At 47.5% G+C, this 20,166-nt stretch overlaps 2 protein-coding genes across 4 annotated transcripts in view; one reads left to right on the top strand and one right to left on the bottom strand.

The window, feature by feature from the left end:
- The window catches only part of TPK1 (thiamin pyrophosphokinase 1), a 339,092-nt gene extending 329,466 nt beyond the window's left edge, over positions 1 to 9,626 (top strand). For all 3 annotated transcript variants that reach the window (XM_054160983.1, XM_054160986.1, XM_054160984.1), the window contains one exon: positions 9,096 to 9,626. In XM_054160983.1, the coding sequence (XP_054016958.1) occupies positions 9,096 to 9,214 (119 nt within the window). In that variant the 3' untranslated portion in view covers positions 9,215 to 9,626. The remainder of the gene's footprint in view (positions 1 to 9,095) is intronic.
- A 1,042-nt stretch (positions 9,627 to 10,668) lies between these two features.
- Positions 10,669 to 14,858, bottom strand: SEC61G (SEC61 translocon subunit gamma). Its single transcript, XM_009898303.2, has 4 exons — positions 14,786 to 14,858; positions 13,864 to 13,963; positions 11,170 to 11,272; positions 10,669 to 10,847 (listed from the first exon to the last, which is right to left on the bottom strand). The coding sequence occupies exons 2-4, from the start codon at positions 13,955 to 13,957 to the stop codon at positions 10,838 to 10,840; spliced, it is 207 nt and encodes a 68-aa protein (XP_009896605.2). The 5' UTR covers positions 13,958 to 13,963; positions 14,786 to 14,858; the 3' UTR covers positions 10,669 to 10,837.
- Positions 14,859 to 20,166: the final 5,308 nt, after the last annotated feature.

The raw sequence follows: 20,166 nt of genomic DNA, 5'->3' as shown, positions 1-20,166 counted from the left end.
GAAATGGTGCTGTTGGGTAGGAAAGCTTGCATAATAAAACTGTTTGTCAGAGATTTCATTTGATCAGAGTCAGTTATGTATAAGAAAGTGCTAATACACAGAATGGTAGGGGCTGGAAGGGACCTCTAGGGCATTACCTTGTCCAACCCCACTGCTAAAGCAGGGTCACCCAGAGCAGGTTGCACAGGAACACATCCAGGTGGGTTTTGAAAGCCTCCAAAGAAGGAGACTCCACAACCTCTCACCATCACTGGAGGTGCTTAAGAAGACACTGGATGAGGCACTTGGTGCTGTGGTTTAGTTGTGATCCAGAGCATCCAGTGCACATTTGTGGCTCCTGGGAGCCACCCAGGAATCTGAAGGAAGCAGCCATTGACTGGGGTAGTTCTGGTGGGGGCTGAACTTGAGGGGGAAGGGTTTAAATCTGCACTATGTTGAACCCCTCTCAGAGTTCAGATGTGCTTTGATCTTCACTACTGTAACATTGCATGCTGTGTATAGCCACCTTGCTTCCTGCCACAAGCACTAGTTCTAGCTCACTACTGTTCAGCTGCTCTGTTTCCTGCCCCTACAGAAGATAGCAGAAGCTAGAGTTGAGGACTGAGCCTTTCCGGAGCTTTTTCAAATTCTATTTAATTTAATTTTGGCACTATAGGCCAGCAACAGAGCAACTTGTGCAGCAGAACAGGACTCTGGATATGGAGCTGAGCTGATGCTGGCAGCAGTGATACAGAGGAGAAGCGAGCCTGCTGAAATTTGTTTTTCAGAGCTGACTAGGGACTGGCTTCAGATCAACTCCCTTAGGAGAACCACAGCCCCACCAGAGGGAGAGGAAACAGAGCAGCACTAAATTTGATGTCAGACCTGACACTGGGGACTCTTCCCACACACTGGTAGGCAGCAGAAGGGGTTGGCTGAGAGTGTTATGCAGTGTTTGTGGCAGTGGTGCTGTTCTCCTCGCAGCAGCTGAGTGATGTCCCCATGCAGTCTAGGTGTTGGCTGAGCAAATATCAGTTTGGGTATTGCAGTCATTGCCTCAGCACATCCATGCTAGCCGTGGGAACAATGCTACCATGCAGAGGCTGGAGGACTTGCATTACTCTGTGTGTGCCTTTTTAAATCCTCTTTTATTGCCTCTGCTTGAGAATTGATGAATCTCAATGTGACAGAATTTATCAGGATTCCAAAAAAATAGAAGAGAAAAATAATTAACTCTGTCTTCTGGTTAACTAATACCACACTTAAAAACCCATTGAAGGATAGATAGGCATCTGTGAAAGGCTTTTTTTTTTTTCATCTTTATAGAGCTGGAGAATGATTGTAGCTGGAGGCAAGATGCTGATCAAGGTCAGTCCTAGATCTGGTTGTGTTGAAAAGCCTTCTGGTGCCAAGTTGCTCAAAGCCTGAGTACTTGGATGTAGTGTACTAGGCCTAAGATTTGTGTCAGGAAAAGACTGCCTCTCCCCTGAAGGGCTGTCCTGCTGGAAAGCAGCTCCATGGAGAAGGACCTTGGGGTGCCGGTGGACAGTAAGTTATCCATGGGACAGCAATGCGTCCTTATGACCAAGACCAATGGTATCCTGGGGTGCATCAAGAAGAGTGTGGCCAGCAGGTCAAGGGAGGTTCTCCTGCCCCTCTACCCTACTGAGATCACATCTGGAGTATTGTGTCCAGTTCTAGGCTCCCCAGTTGAAGAGAGACAGGATAGAGAGTGTTCAGTGGAGGCTACAAGGATGATGGACTGGAACATCTGTCTGGTGAGGAAAGGCTGAGAGACCTGGAGCTGTTTAGCCAGGAAAAGAGGAGACTGTGAGGAGATCTTATGAATGTTTATAAATATCTGGAGGGTGGGTGTCAAGAAGAATGTGCCAGTCACTTTTTGATGATGCCCTGTGATAAGACAAGAGACATAGATACAAACTAGAACGGAGGAAGTTCCACCTCAACATGAGGAAAACTTTACTGTGAGGGTGCTGGAGCACTGGAGCAGACTGCCCAGAGAGGTCGTGGAGTCTCCTGCTCTGGAAACTTTCAAGACCCATCTGAATGCATTCCTCTGTGACTTGCTCTAGGTGATTGGGCTCTGGGGGTTGGACTCGACCTTCAAAGGTCCCATCCAGTCCCGATCATTCTGTGTCCTTTTCCCTGGTCTCTTCTCCCTGTCTCCAGCAGCTGGTTCATGAGGCATGTAGGGGGAATTTGATTCCTTCCTTTCACTTGCCAGGATCATTTGGGTATCTTCCTCCAACACATTCAGTGTATTTCACCATTAGATGCATCACATCAACTTGGCAGTGTGGCAGCTTTCAAACTAGCAAGTATTTTTTAGGCTCTGTGCCATCATGTCAAACCAGCACTTCAGCCCTACGTGCCAAGACAGAACACCATTGTTTTTAGCTCATCTTGGGTTTCAGTGTTGTGACAGATTGCCATTCTCAGCTTCATGTGACTAAGTCACATCTCTAAAGTGTGGCAGCGTAAAAGGATGATGTGTGCCATGAGGTGTCTCATGGATAAGCTTAGAACTAAGACAATTCATTAGCAGATGCATCTCAGCATTACTCTGGCTCCTTTTTCTCATGAGAATAGCGTTCTTTATCTTGCAACACAAAGCAGAGACAGGCCAAAATAGCAACAAGTTATTTTGTCTAGATTATGTACAAGATCTCTGCAGTTGTGACTGTCAGACTGAAGCTGTATTTTATTTCTGCAGCTGTTTCTTCAGTGCTCTAACACTGTTATTAATAGTACCTGTCGCTCAAACAGCCCCTCAGAGTTGGAAGTAGTTTGATACACATTATACAGTTAGTGGAAAGCACTAAAAACTGAAGTAAACACTCTGCTTCTTATTGACTAAACCAAACTCTTCACACTGCTTCATAGCCTGGCTTTGCCTTTAGTGAGCAAAACAATCTTCTAGCTCTGGAGGTGTTTCAATGCCACAGAGATGTGGTGCTGAGGGACGTGGTTTAGCAGCAGACTTGGCAGAGTTAGAGAATGATTGGACTTGATGATCTTTAAGGTCTTTTCCAAGAGAAACAATTCTATGGTTCTGTGATTCCATCACCTAGTTCCCTGAATTTCTTTGTGCTTATATTTTTGGTAAATCCCTTCTTCTGTTGTAGTGTTGGTGCAATTTTATCATATCTAGACGGGAAAAATAGTTTCCAACAGTTGCCATGCTAGACTTCCAGACAGCTTTAAGCAAAGATGCTGAAGTGATTTTGAACAAACACTGGAGCACTTCTTGTTAGTAGTGCTAAAATGCAACTGAAATGATGCTACTAGCCATAGAAACTTCCTGCAGTTAATGATTCAGGTTGATTTTGGTGTGAAGCAGTAGTAGCAGAGACATTAAGTGTAGAAAGGGCTCTAGTTATTAGCATGATTTTTATCACCTTATCATTTTAAATTGCCACCAAGCAGGTGATGTGACAGGAGGAGTTTGAGCTATTCTTACAGCACTACCATGATTACAAAGCTGGGGGGGGTGGGAAATGTGAGAACTTCTGACAGCCATTTGCATTTCTGAAGGCTCACCCCACATGGGTGGTTTCCACCCCAGTAGAACACACACTTCTGTTAGCATATTTTTCTCTCTTTTAAATTGAGATCATTAAGCCCTGACAGCCAGTGCATTTGTTACTACCTCTTGAATTTCTATCAATGGGAGGTCATTGTCTGCCTGTGCTGCAGAGCCCCTGCCCAGAGTCATTGCCAGCATCTGAACAAGTAGAACAACCACCTGGCTCTGCCTGCGGGGTCCCTTTCACCCTGTATCCTCCTGATGCTTTCCTGAGCCTGCTCCTACATATCTGTTGAGATTAACTCCCCTACATTTCTGCACTACAAAACCAGGTACCAAAAAGTTACAGCAGTTCTAAAAACTGGTCCATGCAATCTCTGCATATTCAAACCTGTCCTGGGCCCAGAGATCTGTGCCATGACAGGCTAGCTGTCCCCTCCCAGCAGACTCTGAAAGCCTTTGTGGTACTTGTCTGTTGAATGAGTTCGTGCTTTATTGTAAATTACTGTGATTTGCAACTTCCAGCTTTGCAGTTCCCTCTGCACGGAGATCAAGGACCCAATTTTTTTCCTTTGTATCCATCAGTGTAAATCAAGATTAACTCCAGTGAAGTCAGTCTATTCACAAGTGTAAAACTAGGAAGAATGAAAGGAAAATCAGCCTATAAACTATTTGGGTTTTATTTTTAAACAGCAAAATGAATGCTGCTGCTCGGCAGACACAGGGTGGCTTGCAAACTACCAGCTCAAGCATTACTAATGCATCTCCATTTAAATGCAGATCTTTTTGCTCCTAACACAGAACTTGAGGGAAATCCTCTCCAAATAAACTGTAATAGGATACCAAATGGTAATTCAATATTTCACTTTAACTTGTGTTTCAGCTTATTGATCTTAATTTCCTATCATTTTGATGCAGCATTTGCTGAGGGGGAAAGGGACTACATTCACTGTAATAAGGCTTTTAATTAATAATTAATTATTTTGATATTCCAAACACCCAGTGGCAATCTGCTCATCTTCCTGTACCTGCTTCTGTTTTCAGTGGTGTGACATTCCATAATTCAAGAAGTAATTGAGGATCACCTAGGGGAGGTCACACATGAACACATCCAGATGGATCTGGAAAGTCTCTAGAGGAGAGTCCACAACTTCTCTGTTTGCCTGCTCCAGAGCTCCAGCACCCTTACACTAAAGTTAAACTCATGTTAAGGTGGAACTTCCTGTGTTCCAGTTCATATCCGTTGCCCCTCTCCAGACTAAACAGCCCCAGCCTTTCCTCATTAGACAGATGTTCCAGTTCATCCTCATAACCTCCATTGGACACCAGTATATCCCTGTCCCTCTTCAACTGAGGAGCCCAGAACTGGACACAATATTCCAGATGTGGTCTCAGCAGGCAGAGTAGAGAGGAAGGAGTACCTCCCTTGACCTGCTGGCCACGCTATTCTTGATGCATGCCAGGATAGCATTGGCCACTTTGGCCACAAGGGCACCTTGGTGCCGCATGAGTAACTTATTTTGCCCTGTATGATATGTTTAAGAAGGGGGTTTTTTTTCTGTATATGGCTCCTTCAAGTCCTGCTTAAGCTCAGTTTTTAAGATGTACATGAGACCTTGATATAAACGCTCCTAAATAGTACAATGAGGCCACAGAAATCCTGTTTGTAAGTCTACTGGATCTTGAATGCAGATGTAGTTCTTCACAGAGTTATTAGCCATTGGAGTGTGCTGCCCAGGGAGGTGGTGGAGCCACCATCCCTGGAGGTGTTCAAGAGAGGATTGGATGTGACACTTGGCGCCATGGTTTAGTTAGTCTTGAGGTGTTAGGTATTAGGTAATAGGTCTTTTCCAACCTTGTTGATTCTATGATTAAGAGGAATAACCTGATACTGAGCATTCTGATTCTGCAGCAGCTACAGACCCAATCCAGTGATAATTAGTTCATGCTATTTCCCAGCTTCCAGGATGAAAGCCTGCAGCATAACAAAGCTTGGGACCCATTTTCAGTGCCATCAGCTGAAAAATAAAACTCCCAACCATGGCAGAGGTATAAATATCATAGGAGTTTTTCGAATACTCCATGGTGTTGCTTTGGGTTGTTTGTGGGTTGATAGAGCTTTATTACTCACAAGGTGCACTGTGGTAACATTTCTGAATGTTCACCAAATGGCAACCATAAAATCTACCAGTTTTCAAAATCTTACATGCGAGATTAACCTTTTCCATGCATCATCCTTAGAATTGTGTATTAAGAAATATATAAAGAAAATTATCCAAAGGCAAGCAATGAAATAGTGGAAATGGGCAGCCTCAGGGTAATGAGGCCTCCTTTGTCATTTTATTTGCTCAGCAAAAGGGCTGGCTGAGAAATAATGATCTTTGTGATTATGTTCCTTTGGGAAGCTCACCTACAAGTCCTCATATTTTTTTTTCTCTACATTATTTCCAACATTCTTAAGCCCTGGCAGATTCAACCACTGCTAAACAAAAACTACTAGAAAAACAAGCCTCCTCTACCACATCAAAATAAGCCTTGCCAGATCTCAGACTGAATTAGTGATATGCTGCTAAGAACCCAGGGCCTGCCATACAAAGCTGTCTCACAACAGATTTTGTTGCTGTTTAGTTTGGGGGTTTTATACCCCCTAAAAGGCAGGAACAGCATTGGATTTTAGTTCTGAAGTCCACAGCTGTCAGACTTCAAAATGACTCCATAGAACTACTGGTTAGTTACCTTCCCATGTAACCATTTGTGACCCCCGTGGCTTTCCTTGAAGGCACGGCCACCCAGGCTCAGTGCCACCAAGACATGCTGACTTTATGCATGGAGAGTAATGAGAAAAGAGTGCAGCTACCCTGGAGGAGCTGGGTAGAGTATTTTTCTCATCAGCAACCTATTACCAGTAAACACAGTTTGACTGGAACCAAAGCACTGAGCAACATCTCAGGGGGAGAAAAATCTCTAAGGCTGCTGGAAGGGAGGGTGTTGTTTCCAGTGAATCACTTCTGGTTTATCCAAAGCAGCTCTTGAAGGTTCTTACTGAAAAACAAAAGACTGCTATAGTCTAAGAGAAAATGTTCATTCAAAACAAAATTTGAGAACTCTCAAAATACTGGGGTTTGGTTTGGTGGGGTTTTAGGGGGGGGGTGTTTGGGGTTTGGGCGTTTTTTTGTTTGCTTGTGGGTTTTCTTGGTGTTAAATACTTTATTGCAATCATAAAAGCATAGAATGGTTTGGGTTGGAAGGGACCTTAAAGATCATCTAGTTCCAACCCCTTGCCAGTGGCAGGGAACCTTCCACCAGACCAGCTTGCTCAAGGCTCATTTTTGGTATCCATCAAAACCCTAAATCCTCAACATTAGAAAAGAAAAAGGTTGTTTTCAAAGAGTTGTTTGCAAAGGAATGGAATTTTTCAATTCTTGGGAACTGAAAAATAATCTGGATAGCAAGAATGGGCTGTGGGCGTTTTCTGTAATAGTTTTCCCCAAGGTCTAAGCTCTTGCTAGGACTTAAGTGAGTCTGAAAGCCATTTAAAACAAGGGAATGGATCAAGTATGAACTGATGAAACATTCTACTTCTTTGAACATGTAAACTTCACATCATAACACATGACACAGCAGGAAGTTTTCCTAGAAGCAGTAGGGATGTTACATCGTCTTACTTTCTTTACTGGCTAAAACCTTGTTTTTCAGCTTACTTACAGTGTTCCTTTACTGGATGGCAAGCATGCATTTTTAATTATGTTAGCTGAAATGTTGGCTGGTTGTGAAACCAAGTCCTTGGAACGGATCCATTTGAGCCCCGTGAATCACCAGCGCTGGGTTAGTCTGCCATTTCTCCACCTTAGCATTGCAAATTGCAACAGAGGAAAACCTGGTGGAGAAAGCTAAAAGGCTCCATCTAGTGGCAAGAGCGTCTCATGGAAAGCAAAAAAGAAAGCGGTTTTCACTTCATTTTATGCACCAAGAAATACTGCTGCAGATTTTGTTTCATTAAGCTGCCATGTTGTTCTTAATTCTTGCCTTCTACGGAGCCATTATTTCATATGTAAAGCTGAAGCATTAAGAATTACTCTGACAGTCTTCAGCAAGGAGCAATGATGCTACATGAGTGGGTTTATAGAGAAAGGCTGATCCACAAAGTTCTTCCTCCCTCCCCTCCAGGCTTTAATACATACTAACAAAAAATGGACAATTTGAGTGTCTTGAAGTTCTTACTCTCAACCTTTATATAAGCAAGGACTAATACAGAACTAATCTTAAGAGTGCCTTTGGGGGAGTTTATGTTTGCAAAATGCAAGCAATGCCATCTCCACAAGGGAGAAAGTCTTAGAATGGTAGGTGTTGGAAGTGACCTCTGAAGACCATGTAGTCCAACACCTCTGCCAAAGCAGGATCACCTAGGGCAGGCCACACAGCAATGCATCCAGACAGGTCTTGAAAGTTTCTAGAAAAGGAGACTCCACAACCTCTCTGGGCAGCCTGTTCCAGGGCGCCACAGGAATGTTTTTCCTCATCTTGACGTGGAACTTGCCGTGCTCTGGTTTGTATCCATTGCTCCTTGTCATATCATGGGACACCACTGAAAAGAGACTGGCCCCTTCTTCTTGACACCTACCCTTCAGATTTTTTATGCATATTCATAAGAATCCTTCCCAGTCTTCTTTTTCCAGACTAAAAGGCCCCACATCTCTCAGCCTGGAGAGAAGTTAAACTGCAGGGTTTTTTGGTTAGAGGGCAGCTTGTATCTTTAGTCTCTGTAGGAGGTCTGTTACACTTAAACCACACCACCAAACAGTTATTTAGAACTTCACAGGTGTTTCAAAATTACCATCACAACTGCAGTTTAGACTGGATAGCAGAAATAAATTAGTTACAGTGAGGGTGGTGAGACACTGAACAGGTTGCCCAGGGAGGTCATGGACATCCCCTCCTTGGCAATGTTGGAACTAGATGATCCCTTCCAACCCATTATAGGAGTCTATGAATCTATGAAAACTGGCATCATCTCTTTGTTTAGATTAATGCCCCTTGCTTCCTAATGCAGGATGGACATCTACCCTCACTAGGCAAGTCACCTCCTTCAAAGCAAAAGTTGTTAAATAATACCACTCATAACTAGAACTGTTCACATTTTAGGAGATTATAGGCTTCCTGCTGAGCTAAAGCAAATCCCCCACTTGGAACCAAAGCAAGATCCTCTGCCTCATTCTGCTTTAAATACCTTGCCTTAGTGCTCCTGCTCGAGCTGCTGCTAATGAAACAACCAATTTCCAGATGTGAAACTCTGGGGAAACATTCACCAATCTGCTTTTGTAATAACCTGCTGTAATGCTAATTTGGGAGACTAAGCATTGATTTATTCCCTCTCCAGGTCATTGGATAATCACATGCAAGCCTTCTAATTAATATTTAATATACCTCTTTCAGATTATGTTTATCAGGATTAGATTTACTCAGCCGGGTTTTTTTGTCTTTGTGGCAGCAGCACTCTGTACAACAATAAATGCACAGCCATGCATTGGTTTCCAGAGCACCACTAAGTTCCTTCCCTATCTTTCCACAGCTAACCAGGTGCTGAAGTTTGGAACACTGGTCAGTACTTCCAACACCTATGACAACTCCGGAATCGTGACCATTGAGACTGACAAGCCTCTGCTGTGGACTATGGCTGTCAAAACATAAGATCAGCTACAGCTGTCTTTCCTGATGGGAATCAACTCCAATCACTGCAAGATTTCACTAAAGCTGTTCTGAAGATACAAGCAGGCACCATTTTTATGTACTGAGCGGCAAGCAAGTCTGAAATAAAAGTCTCCTGAGACCAAATCGAGTACCAAAAATTGAGTACTTCATGCTGGTACCTCACACTGTTTAATCAGATACATGAGCTGCCACCCAACACAGTCATAAAAGGGAACATGAAGAAACTGCTTCTGCCTGTTTGATTAGTTCAGACTATGTTTACTAAGTATTTTATTCCAATACTGAACTGTATTTCCTCTTTTGCCAACAGGAAGTGCACCCTAAACTATAATTAAAAGGTGACAGCACTTGAGTAGATTCATAGAATGGTTTGGTTTGGAAGGGACCTTGAAGATCTTCCAGTTCAAAACTCCTCACCCTTGTCAGGGACACCTTCCACTAGACCAGGTGGCAGAAGGCCTCATCCAACCTGGCCTTGAACACCTCCAGAGAGGGGGCATCCTGGGCATCCCATTTCTGCATCTCACCGCCCTCACTGTAAAGACATTTTTTCTAATATCCAGGCTAAATCAACTCAGCTATAAAGCCATTGCTGCTTGTCCTATCACTACAGGTCCTTGTAAAAAGTCCCTCCATAGCTTTCTTGTAGGCCCCCTTCAGGTCCTGCAAAGCTACTATAAGGTCTCCCTGGAGCCTTAATCCCATTTTTCTGCCATGGTTTGTAACATATAGGTGCTGGTGATGATTCCTCAAGAGTAATTATTGAACTTTTCTACTTATGAAGGAAGTTTCTGCACTAAGAAGCTTCATTTCTGCTATAATGCCAGTACAGAGTGCTTTTAAAGTCTCTAGCAGTAACTTCTGGAAATACCAAATACTTACAATAAGCTTTTTTGGAGTGAAATATAAATATTTTAATCTCCATCTGAAAAGGAAGAGTACTGCATCTACCAGAAGTTTTTTGCAGGCTTAGTTTTTACAGTTAAAATAGTCAATCACTCAATAATGGAAACTTCCAGTTTAAGAAATGCAGAGCCCTTTATAATTCTATGTGCAGTTGTCCTGCAGAAGCAGTATCCAAAACAAAGAAGAATTCCAGCTGATAGGCTTTGAAACCACAACTGGCAAGGACACAGTAGAGCTGCTTTCTTGCTGTCTGCTTTTGCTGGAACAGTGCTGTTTACTGAGCAGTACATGAAGCATTGGAACAGCTTCTACAGAGAGGCTGTACAGTTGTCACCCTTGGAGGTTTTCAACACCTGACTGGACAAAGCCTTAAGCAACCTCAGAGAGCAACAGTGCCCCAGCTTTGTGCAGGTGGTTGGAGTAAAGGACCACCCCTCCCACCCCCCCCCAAGGTTCCCACCTACCTGAATGGTTGTGTTATGGTCAGAAAAAAGGAACAAAACCATACCAAACAATTAAAACACTACCACTGCTAAAAATTGAGAAGTCTGTAATGTAGACAAGTATGGCTGCATACAGCTGAAAAGAGGCATGACAAGCATGTTTGAAAACCCAAACTGAGCTTGTTTAATAGCAAACAGAGCTGTGAAATCTTTGCAGCAAGTTTCACGACGTCTTGTTCTTCATGATGAGTATTCAACCGCCTCTGTTGAGAGACAAAGTCATCAGTTTCAGCTAACCAAGTGATCCCATCTGAACTCTTACTTATCTTCCCACCACTGCCTTGTTAGGACAAACATTACCACCTCAAAAGTTTAATCTCCTGTTTTCAGACATTTCTCCCTACCAAGATGACTACTCTTTCAAGTCACACATGAGGGAACAGTATTTAACTTGTTCCAGTGCCAGAAGAGGACTTGCACCCTCGGTTTGAAATCTGTTTTCACAAAGGTGTGTTTTTAAAGGAATGGTTAAATAGGTAAATATGAACATACATCCCAGTGAAACTGAAGCTCAGGTCTACTCACACAATGATATTGTTGATTGGGATGTGGATCAGCTTGACAAAGAACCCGATAAATCCCATTATGGCAAAGCCGATCGCTGTCGCCATGGCAATCTTCTGGAACTCTGCAAAGAAACCCCAAGCAATTCAGTCTAGGAAGCCTGGTGTGCTGCACACTGGAGATGTGCACTGCAGTGGCTGAAGGAGCAAGGTCTCATGAGGAAATGGGAGCATTAACATTGGAATTAGTTCAACAGCAAACTGCACTGACCTAAAGAAATACATCCTCTGTTTGGGAGGGCCAGTGGGATTTAAGAGGAAATGTTATGCTCTGTGGAAAACTCATCTCCATTTTTAAAATAATAATTAACCAGAAACACCCACAGTCTTTAAGAATTCACAGAGCTTTAATTCCATCACCATTCCACTGAGAGGGCTCTCAAACACTGGAACAGGTTCCCCAGGGAGGTGACTGAATGCCCATCCCTGGAGGCATTTCAAAGAGGCAGAGATGTGGTGCTGAGGGACATGGTTTAGTACCAGGCTTGGTAGAGTTAGAGAATGGTTGGACTCGACCTTAAAGGCCCTTTTGCAATCAAACCCATTCTATAGGGAAAAAAAACCCCAAAACTATGGAAAAGAGAAGACAGAGATCTTATGAATGTTTATTAATATCTGAAGGGTGGGTGTCAGAGAGAAGGTGCCAGACTTTTTTCAGTGGTGCCTTGTTACAGGACAAGAGGCAATGGATCCAAACTGGAACACGGGAAATTTCACCTCAGTATGAGGGAAAATAACTTTGCTGTGAGGGTGGTAGGAGCCCTGGCTGTGGAGTCTCCTTCTCTAGATCTTCAGACCCATTTTGATTCAATCCTGTGTGACATGCCCTAGGTGACCCTGCTTTGGCAGGAAGGTTGGACTCAATCTTCACCAGGTCCCTTCCAACCCCTACTACTCTATAATTCTATCCCTCCAGGCCCTGCAAATCCTCAATACAGTATCAAAAGTGGAAGAGCTCCATTTATGCCTGTCCCAGGAGGGCAGCATCCTAAGTCCCTGCAAATATCAAGTGCTTCACTTAAACTCTTAGTTATCTTAAGACAGCAACCACAAAGTGGACTATGAAGGTCAGTAGCCCCTCAGAACCCTGCCAGTCTGACAATGAAGTTCCTTACTGATCTCAGAAGGTATCAGTGAACTGTATCCAGAGCATGTTAACAAAGCACTGTGGCTGTTATCATTAGGGACAGCCAGCTGCACTCTGATTAAAGTACAGCTTCTCTCCATCACCTTTGGGAAAGTCCAAAAACCTTCTTCCAGCAACAAAGTGCTTCCTGTCCTAATCAGGCAGTCACTGAAAACAGTGAGGTGTTGAATGGGCATCACAAAAAGCAATCCTAGCACCTTTCCAGTCTCCTAAAATGATGTGTTTCCTCCAAGGTCATGTAACAAGCAAGTTTCCTCCTGAATTCCTGAATTTGTCTTTTCAAAGTGCATGCCAGTTCTTCTCAGATCACTTCATACATGAAAATAAGGACTTGCCTGCCTCAATGACAGGACTAGAGGGTATTGAAAAAAAAATAGAAATGGGTAGGTTCACATTGGATGGTAAGAATAAGTTTTTCACCATGAGGGTGGTGAGACACTGGAACAGGTTGTCCAGGGAGGTGGTAGATGCCCCATTCCTGGAGGTTTTTAAGGCTAGTCTGGATGTGGCTCTGAGCAACCTGATCTAGTGTGAACCCCCATGGCAGTGGGGTTGGAACTGGATGATCCTTGAGGTCCCTTCCAATCCTACCAATTCTATGAAAACAGCTGATTTCAGCTACTCAGCCTATTTCATAACAGGAGCTTTAGCACCACTCCCAGACACCCGAGTACCCACCAGAAATGACACGTTCAAGTCTATTCTAGCCAGAACCATAAATGCATTAACAACTAGACAACTGCTGAAGTTTAAATCCCATCCTGAAAGCAGAGAAACATCCATAAGAAACAGCTCACATACAGAAAGGCAGATGGTAAGGTGTAAGATGCATCACAGAACGGTAGGGGTTGGAAGTGACCTCTGAAAATAGAGTCCAAACCCCCTGCCAGAGCAGGATCACCTAAAGCAGATCACAAAGGAACACGTCCAGGCAAGCTTTGAAAGGGTCCAGAGATGGAGATTCCACCACCTTTCTGAGCAACCTGTTCCAGTGTTCTGCCACCCTCAAAGAAGTTCCTGCTCATGTTCAAGTTTAGGCCCTCTTGTCCTGTCACTGACCCCATCTTCCTGACATCCACCCTTTAAGACATAAGCATTAATAAGATCCTCCCTCAGCCCCCTCTTCTCCAAGACAAACAGCTTCAGCTCCCTCAGCCTCTCTTCATATGAGATATTCCAGTCCCTTCATCATCTTAGTGGCCCTGTGCTAGACTCTCTCCATTATTCTTGAACTGGGGAGCCCACACTTGGACACAGTACTCCAGGTGAGACCTCACCAGTGCAGAGTAGAGGGGGAGGGAAACCTCCCTCAACATACTGGCCATGCTCCTCTTACTTCATCCCAGGATGCCATTTTCTTTCCTGGCCACAAGAGCACACTGCCAGCTCATGGCCATCCTGCTGTCTACCAGGACTCCCAGGTCCTACTCCTCAGAGCTGCTCTGCATCAGGTCAGCACCCAGCCTGTAATGAAATAAGGCTTGTACTCCCTTTAGTTGTGTGCTTTACCTTTCCTGTCAGGCTTGGTGCATCTCTTCACAAGTCGTATGGAGTCTTTCACAAACTGGCGGCTGGGTTCCACGAATTGCATTACCTGGTCCATGATGACCTGCAAAGATGAATGGGCTTAGTATGGGTGGTGCCACATACAGACCAAGAGTTTTTAATTACAGAAGAAACAGTTACCTACTGAATTTGTAAAGCCTTAAGATAACCTAAAAAGTCACATGCCAGCCTAAGTGGACTTCAAAAGATACTTCCATTTTGTAGAGATGCTTTTAAAAGACACGGTATGCATGCATAAAAGAGGGGCTACTGCTAGCTGACTGCAGAAGGTATGAAAAATGACGCTTTTCAGCATAGGAAACAGCTCCATCACAGCTTGCTTTTAGCTAATCTCCTGCACTGTTTTCAAGAACGCCACTGAAGGTGTCCAAATGGACCAAAGTCACTTGTTTCAAGAAATCCCAGAGACAAAACCGGCTGGAGAGCACCGAAAGAAACACCAAGGCCTAATCTCATTCTCAAACCAACCAGCTGCCAGCGTTGCCACCCCACGCAGGATAGCAGGCTTAGGCGATCTGCGCTCATTAACTAGTATAGATGCCCCGATAAGAAGGTTCCTCATACCAGACCCTCTCACGCCTCCCTGCCAGCTCCCCTCCCTGCCACTCCAGCTCCCCCCAGCCTTAGGAGACACTTCGAGGGTGCTTCCGCCCAGGACCCTCCAGCGGAAAGCCGGACTAGAGGCCCCGTTCCTCGGCCCCGGACCCCGCTATGAGAAGCTGGCCCCTCAGCCCGCGGCCCCGAACCCTCCTGCGGAAGGCCACTCCGGAGGTCCCGCTCCCCGAACCCTTCTGTGACAGAGCTGCCCGGAGGCGCCCGTCCTCGCCCCCTGAGCCGCGGCAGCCCCAGCCCGCGCCGCACGTACCGATGGAGCTGCCGCGCCAAGGCCACGTCTCCCAGCAGCGCAAAGCGATGACGTATGACGTTACAGCGGCGCGGACCGGCGACGACTGACACCACTGCACGCGCGCCGGGCGAGCTCATTTGAGGTAAAAAAGGCGGGCTTGGGGCGTGACCGCTTATTTGTCGGGTTTTGATTGGTTGGGTTTTGTTTGATTGATTGGGGGTAGGGGGTGGTGTTATGTGTGTTTTGGGATTGGGCGGAGAGGGGGGGGTTTCCCATTTTTTCTTATGGTTCGTGGGGCTCTTCCCCTCCTCCGCTAGGGAGGGGCTGCGGCCTAGCAGCATCAGAGAAGCCGCAGCCTCCCTCTCCCGCCGGTGAGGACAGCCCGGCAGCCGCTCGCGGGTGAAGGCTCCCAGAGCGGAGGGAGGCTGTGGTGTGTCCCAGCCGGGCATGTGGCCCGGAGGCTCGGGCAGCAGTGCCGGGTGGTCTAGGCTGGGGTTTTGTGGTTCTTTGGCAATGAATTTGCCTCTCCGTGCCGTTGGCGTCTGTGTAAGACAGGACGCGGGGACAGCCCGAAAACCGTGGATGAGATGCGGACGCAGGGCCGTGCCATGTGGCCGCTGCCGTTTGCTCCCTGCCGCCGTCACTCACCGAGGCGCGGGGCCGAGCGGAGAGGCGAGGCAGAGGGGCTGCGCCGCGAGTGCGCCTGCCGCGGAGCTCTCTGGGCACGCTGCCATCGGCGGGAACGGGGAGCCGTGGGGCCGCGCAGAGGGGGCCGTGCGGAACGGCGGCGAGGGGAGGAGCAGCCGAGCGGCTTCCTCCGGTCCCCGGATCTCCTGCCACCCCCGAAGTTTCCCCCTTTTCCTCTCTGCGCCGAAGGCCTCGGGCAGAGGGCACCGCCCCCAGACCGTGTGTACCCTGGCCCTTCAGTGGCGCTGTTTAAGCCAAGGAAGCTCCTGGGGTCTCACAGTCGCTTTCTTGACTGGTGGCTCATCTTTGCTCAGGAGCTGTCATGCCTGGCTTTATGGTTGTTGTCAGGTATTGGAAAGCTATTTTTGCACTTTGAAGTGGGCGCCGGCTTACTATGGATCATTCTGTAGTACACATGTACTACATGGTGAGCTGGTGGTGTGACCAAGTGCCACAGCTGAAGTCTTGCTCTCTTCCTTGATACCCTACCAGAGATGATTTTCAAGAAGGTTGTGAACGTATCTGTGAATTTGGTTGGCAACATTCACAAAGGGAAACCTGATAGAGGAAGCAACTTTTGTTCCTTACTACAAGTACGTGACATGCTGAGGAAATCTCTAGTGATGTTTCTTCCCAGCCCTGCACTAGCAGAAGGCATTGAATGCACAGTTCTGTCCCAGCCTAGGCATTGGTTCTGTCACCCTGTGGAAGGGTGCATGCACCTTCTGATAAGGGTGAATGCTGTGGGTTGTCTTGAGATAATTGCATGACCTGAACAAATTTGCAAAGAGCAAAGGTGTGCATTGTGTTGTTCACAGAACTTCTGTGTTCATCCAGTGTAGCTGAGTTTCCACAGGATGGCAAATCCTCACATCTCTGATGCCAGCAAAGCTCAAAGATCAAGCCTTAGTCTGAAGTAGGATGTGCTCTTCAACTAAATGTTTGCAAGTCTTTCTGAGATGAGCAATACCTCTCTGTGGATATGGTTTTTTTTCCCTCCTTGTAGTCATTTTTAGAAATAACTGAGCTGTCACCCATGGACAAATATACTAAACCACAAGAGCCTGAGAACAATAATACTCTATTAGAGGGTCTATAAAGTGAGCATAAGCATCTAAAGGAGAGTACATGGGGAGTGCAAATCTGCTTCTGTCAGGGTGCAGGGGTGCTCATAGGTCTCAGCCTCCCCTGCAACTCCCACCCCTACCATCTCATCCCAAGGGCCCAGGGCATGTGTCTCAGATGGGGGCCTCCACATGCTGCCTGAGCCATGTTACAGATGAGGCTGTCTCTAACTCCTGGATGGGTCTGGGACCTGCACTGCAGAGAGCTGCTCTCCTGGATGGAGCCCTCAGCCTGTGTCAAAGCCTGTTGGGATGCTGACCTCAGCATCCCACAGCAGAACTGTGCTCTTCTGTTCCCTGCACTCCCCATGAGTGGAGGAACCATGAGCCTGGTCTTTGCCTGAAATGCTGGGGGGTCTCCAGCTCCAAAAACACTTCAAAGGACACAAAACACAAAGAATCAAGTGGAAACAGGATTTTATTTTGGTTTACGTTGGTTTGTGTTATTTTGTGTTCTGTTGTTTTATTTTCAAAACCTGTTTTAGTGACAGTGGTCTAACACAGAGTACCCAGAACGTGCTCCTGCTGCAAGCTTATACAGATTAAGAGAGCCAGGGCATGAATGATACCTTGGAGGTGCCAGAGCATCAGGAAGCCCTGAGAAGGGGCTGTGCTCAATGCTACAGAGCAAAGAATCAACTCCTGAGGAAGCCAGGAAACCCTCATTGTCCTGGGAATCTAGAAAGCTTCCTCATCCTGCATGTGCATCCCAAAGGCCACCTCTGCAGAGCATGAGTGACAGGTTCCCTACCCTGAGTCTAGAGAGCTTGCCTCCTCCTGCAGGAGCGGCCCGAAGGCCACCTGTGGAGCACAAGAGTTCCCTCCCTGTGCTGCCATGGTAGATGGCTGCTCCCTCTGGATGGGCGGCCCGAAGGCCACCTTTGTGGAGCGGCCCAAAGGCCACCTGTGGAGCACAAGAGTTCCCTCCCTGTCCTGCCATGGTAGATGGCTGCTCCCTCTGGATGGGCGGCCCGAAGGCCACCTTTGTGGAGCGGCCCAAAGGCCACCTGTGGAGCACAAGAGTTCCCTCCCTGTGCTGCCTTGGTAGAAGGCTGCTCCCTCTGGATGGGCGGCCCGAAGGCCACCTTTGAGGAGGACAAGCAACAGGCACCTGGCTAGCTAGGGTGGTCTGGAGAGCTTTCTGTCCCTGGCTCTGCAGCCCGAGGGCCACCTTTGTGTAGCACAAGCAGCAGACCCCTGGCCAGCATGGCCCCAAAGAGGTCTGGCCAAGGGGCTGTGCTGAGTGCTGCAGAGGAAGGCAAAAAAACCCTGGGGACACTTAATCGTCCCTTGTGAGGGGAAAAAAGCCTTCCTCCCCTAGCCTCAGGGCATGAGAGGCCATCTTCGTGGTGCATGAGCAGCAGGCAGTAGCCCAGCCGAAAGGGAGCGGAGGAGCCCTGGCAAGCGGTGATGCTCAGTGCTACAGAGGAAGGCAAAAAACCCCCAGGGACCAGTGCCAATGTGCCCCGGGGGAAAAAATTCCTTCCTGACCCCAGTGCTGGCGATCAGCTACTCCCTGAGCACATGAGCAAGACCTGCTTCCTCCTCCCACAGGCTTCTCATGCCTCCCAGGAGATGCCCAAGCCCTCTTCTCCCTCAACCTGCAGCTGTTCTCTCAGTGGCTTCACAGAGTAGCCAAATGCCCCTGGCCTGATAGGCCTTGAGGACAAAAATCCTTCCCCTGCCTGCTGCCGCTGCCCCTGCAGGGGGTGAAGATGGTGAGCTCTGCTGGGCTCCTGAGAACACATTCCCTTGGTCTTACTCTTGCTGCCCAGCTGAAAAAGCCTCAGGCAGGTCCAGCAATTGGTGGTGGTCCTCATCCCCAGCAGCCTGGTCTAGCCTCTGCTCTTCATCCCTCAGGCCTTACCAAGTCATACCACCTGCTCCTCCGGGACCTCCTGTGGGCCAGGTCTGTCAGCAGGCACGGGAGGATGCTCCCTTTTATACTGGCTGGTGGCATAGCACTGCCGTTGCCAGGTGCTGGTGGCCCTGTGACATCAGGTGACAGCTCCCCGTGCTCAGCCCTGCCCACCAGCGCCCCGCCCAGTGCCCCTCTGCCCAGTGTCCTTCAGAGGAAGCCTTTAGGGTGCCCAGGGAGCTTTCCCTGCCCCTGGTGGCCACTTGGCACAGCTGCTGGACATCCCTGACATGTTCTGTGCTGCTAGGCTTCAAGGATGTAGCTCATGCTGCTACTTTTCTCTCAGGCTGTGGCAGGAACCACCCCTGCACCCAGCTGCTCCTCAGCCCTTGACGATGGGCTTAGAAGGGCATATTTAGTCAATCTCCTCTATTGAGGAGCAAACAAAGCATAAAAGCAATGAGAAACTTGGCTGTGCTGGCCAACAAGATGGGCAGGAGATCACAGAGCCATGGAATGACATTAGCATCCAGGCCAGAAAGGACCCCCAAAATCAGCAAGTCCAGCCACGCTTCTTTTGATGCAGCCCAGGATGTGATTGGCTTTCTGGGTGGCAAGCGCACACTGCCTGCTCATGTCCAGGGTCTCATCAGCCACACCTCCCAAGTCCTTTTCTGCAGTGTTTCTTTCTATCACCTCATCCCTCAGCCCGTATTGGTAATGAGGATTGGTCTGGCTCAGGTGCAGGAGTCTGCACTTGCTCTTACTGTACCTCTTACTGAGGTTCACCTGGGCCACCCCCACAGCTTTCCAGGTCCCTCTGGATGACATCCTGTCCCTCTGGCATAACAGCACCACTCAGCTTGGTGTCATCTGCACACTTGCTGATGGTGCATTCAATCTCACTTTTATATCAATGATAAAAATATTAAACAGCACAAGTCCCAGTACAGACCCCTGAGGGACACCACTTGTCAGTGCTCTTCACCTGGGCTTCAAGCCATTGAGCAGTGCAAGTCTGTTTCTGTCAGGGTCCTGGGGGTGCTCATATGTTTGAATTGCTGGGACCAGCCTCCCCTGGGACTCCCACCCCTACCATCTCATGCTGAATGCCCAGGGGATGTCTCTTAGCTCAGCCAGGGGTCTCCAGGCTCTGCCTCAGAGCTGTTATAAGTGTGTCTGTTCCTGTCTCCTGGATGGGTCTGGGACCTGCACTGCAGTGAGCTGCTCCCCTCGATGGAGCCCTCAGCCCTGTGTCAAAGCCTGTTGGGATGCTGACCTCAGCATCCCACAGCAGAACTGTGCTCTTCTGTTCCCTGCACTCCCCATGAGTGGAGGAACCATGAATCTGTTCTTTGCTGGAAATGCTGGGAGGTTTCCAGCTCCAAAAACACTTCAAAGGACACAAAACACAAAGGACACAGGTGGAAATAGGATTTTATTTTGGTTTATGTTGGTTTGTGTTATTTTATTTTTTTTATGCTTCACTGTCCTGGGAATCTAGAAAGCTTCCTCCTCCTGGACGTGCATCCCAAAGGCCACCTCTGCAGAGCATGAGTGACAGGTTCCCTACCCTGAGTCTAGAGAGCTTGCCTCCTCCTGCAGGAGCGGCCCGAAGGCCACCTGTGGAGCACAAGAGTTCCCTCCCTGTGCTGCCATGGTAGATGGCTGCTCCCTCTGGATGGGCGGCCCGAAGGCCACCTTTGTGGAGCGGCCCAAAGGCCACCTGT

Source organism: Dryobates pubescens, chromosome 4 (genome assembly GCF_014839835.1).
Source record: "Dryobates pubescens isolate bDryPub1 chromosome 4, bDryPub1.pri, whole genome shotgun sequence".
Classification (NCBI taxonomy): domain Eukaryota; kingdom Metazoa; phylum Chordata; class Aves; order Piciformes; family Picidae; genus Dryobates; species Dryobates pubescens.
The sequence above is the reverse complement of the archived record's forward strand: the minus strand, read 5'-3'. Positions and strand labels throughout refer to the sequence as shown.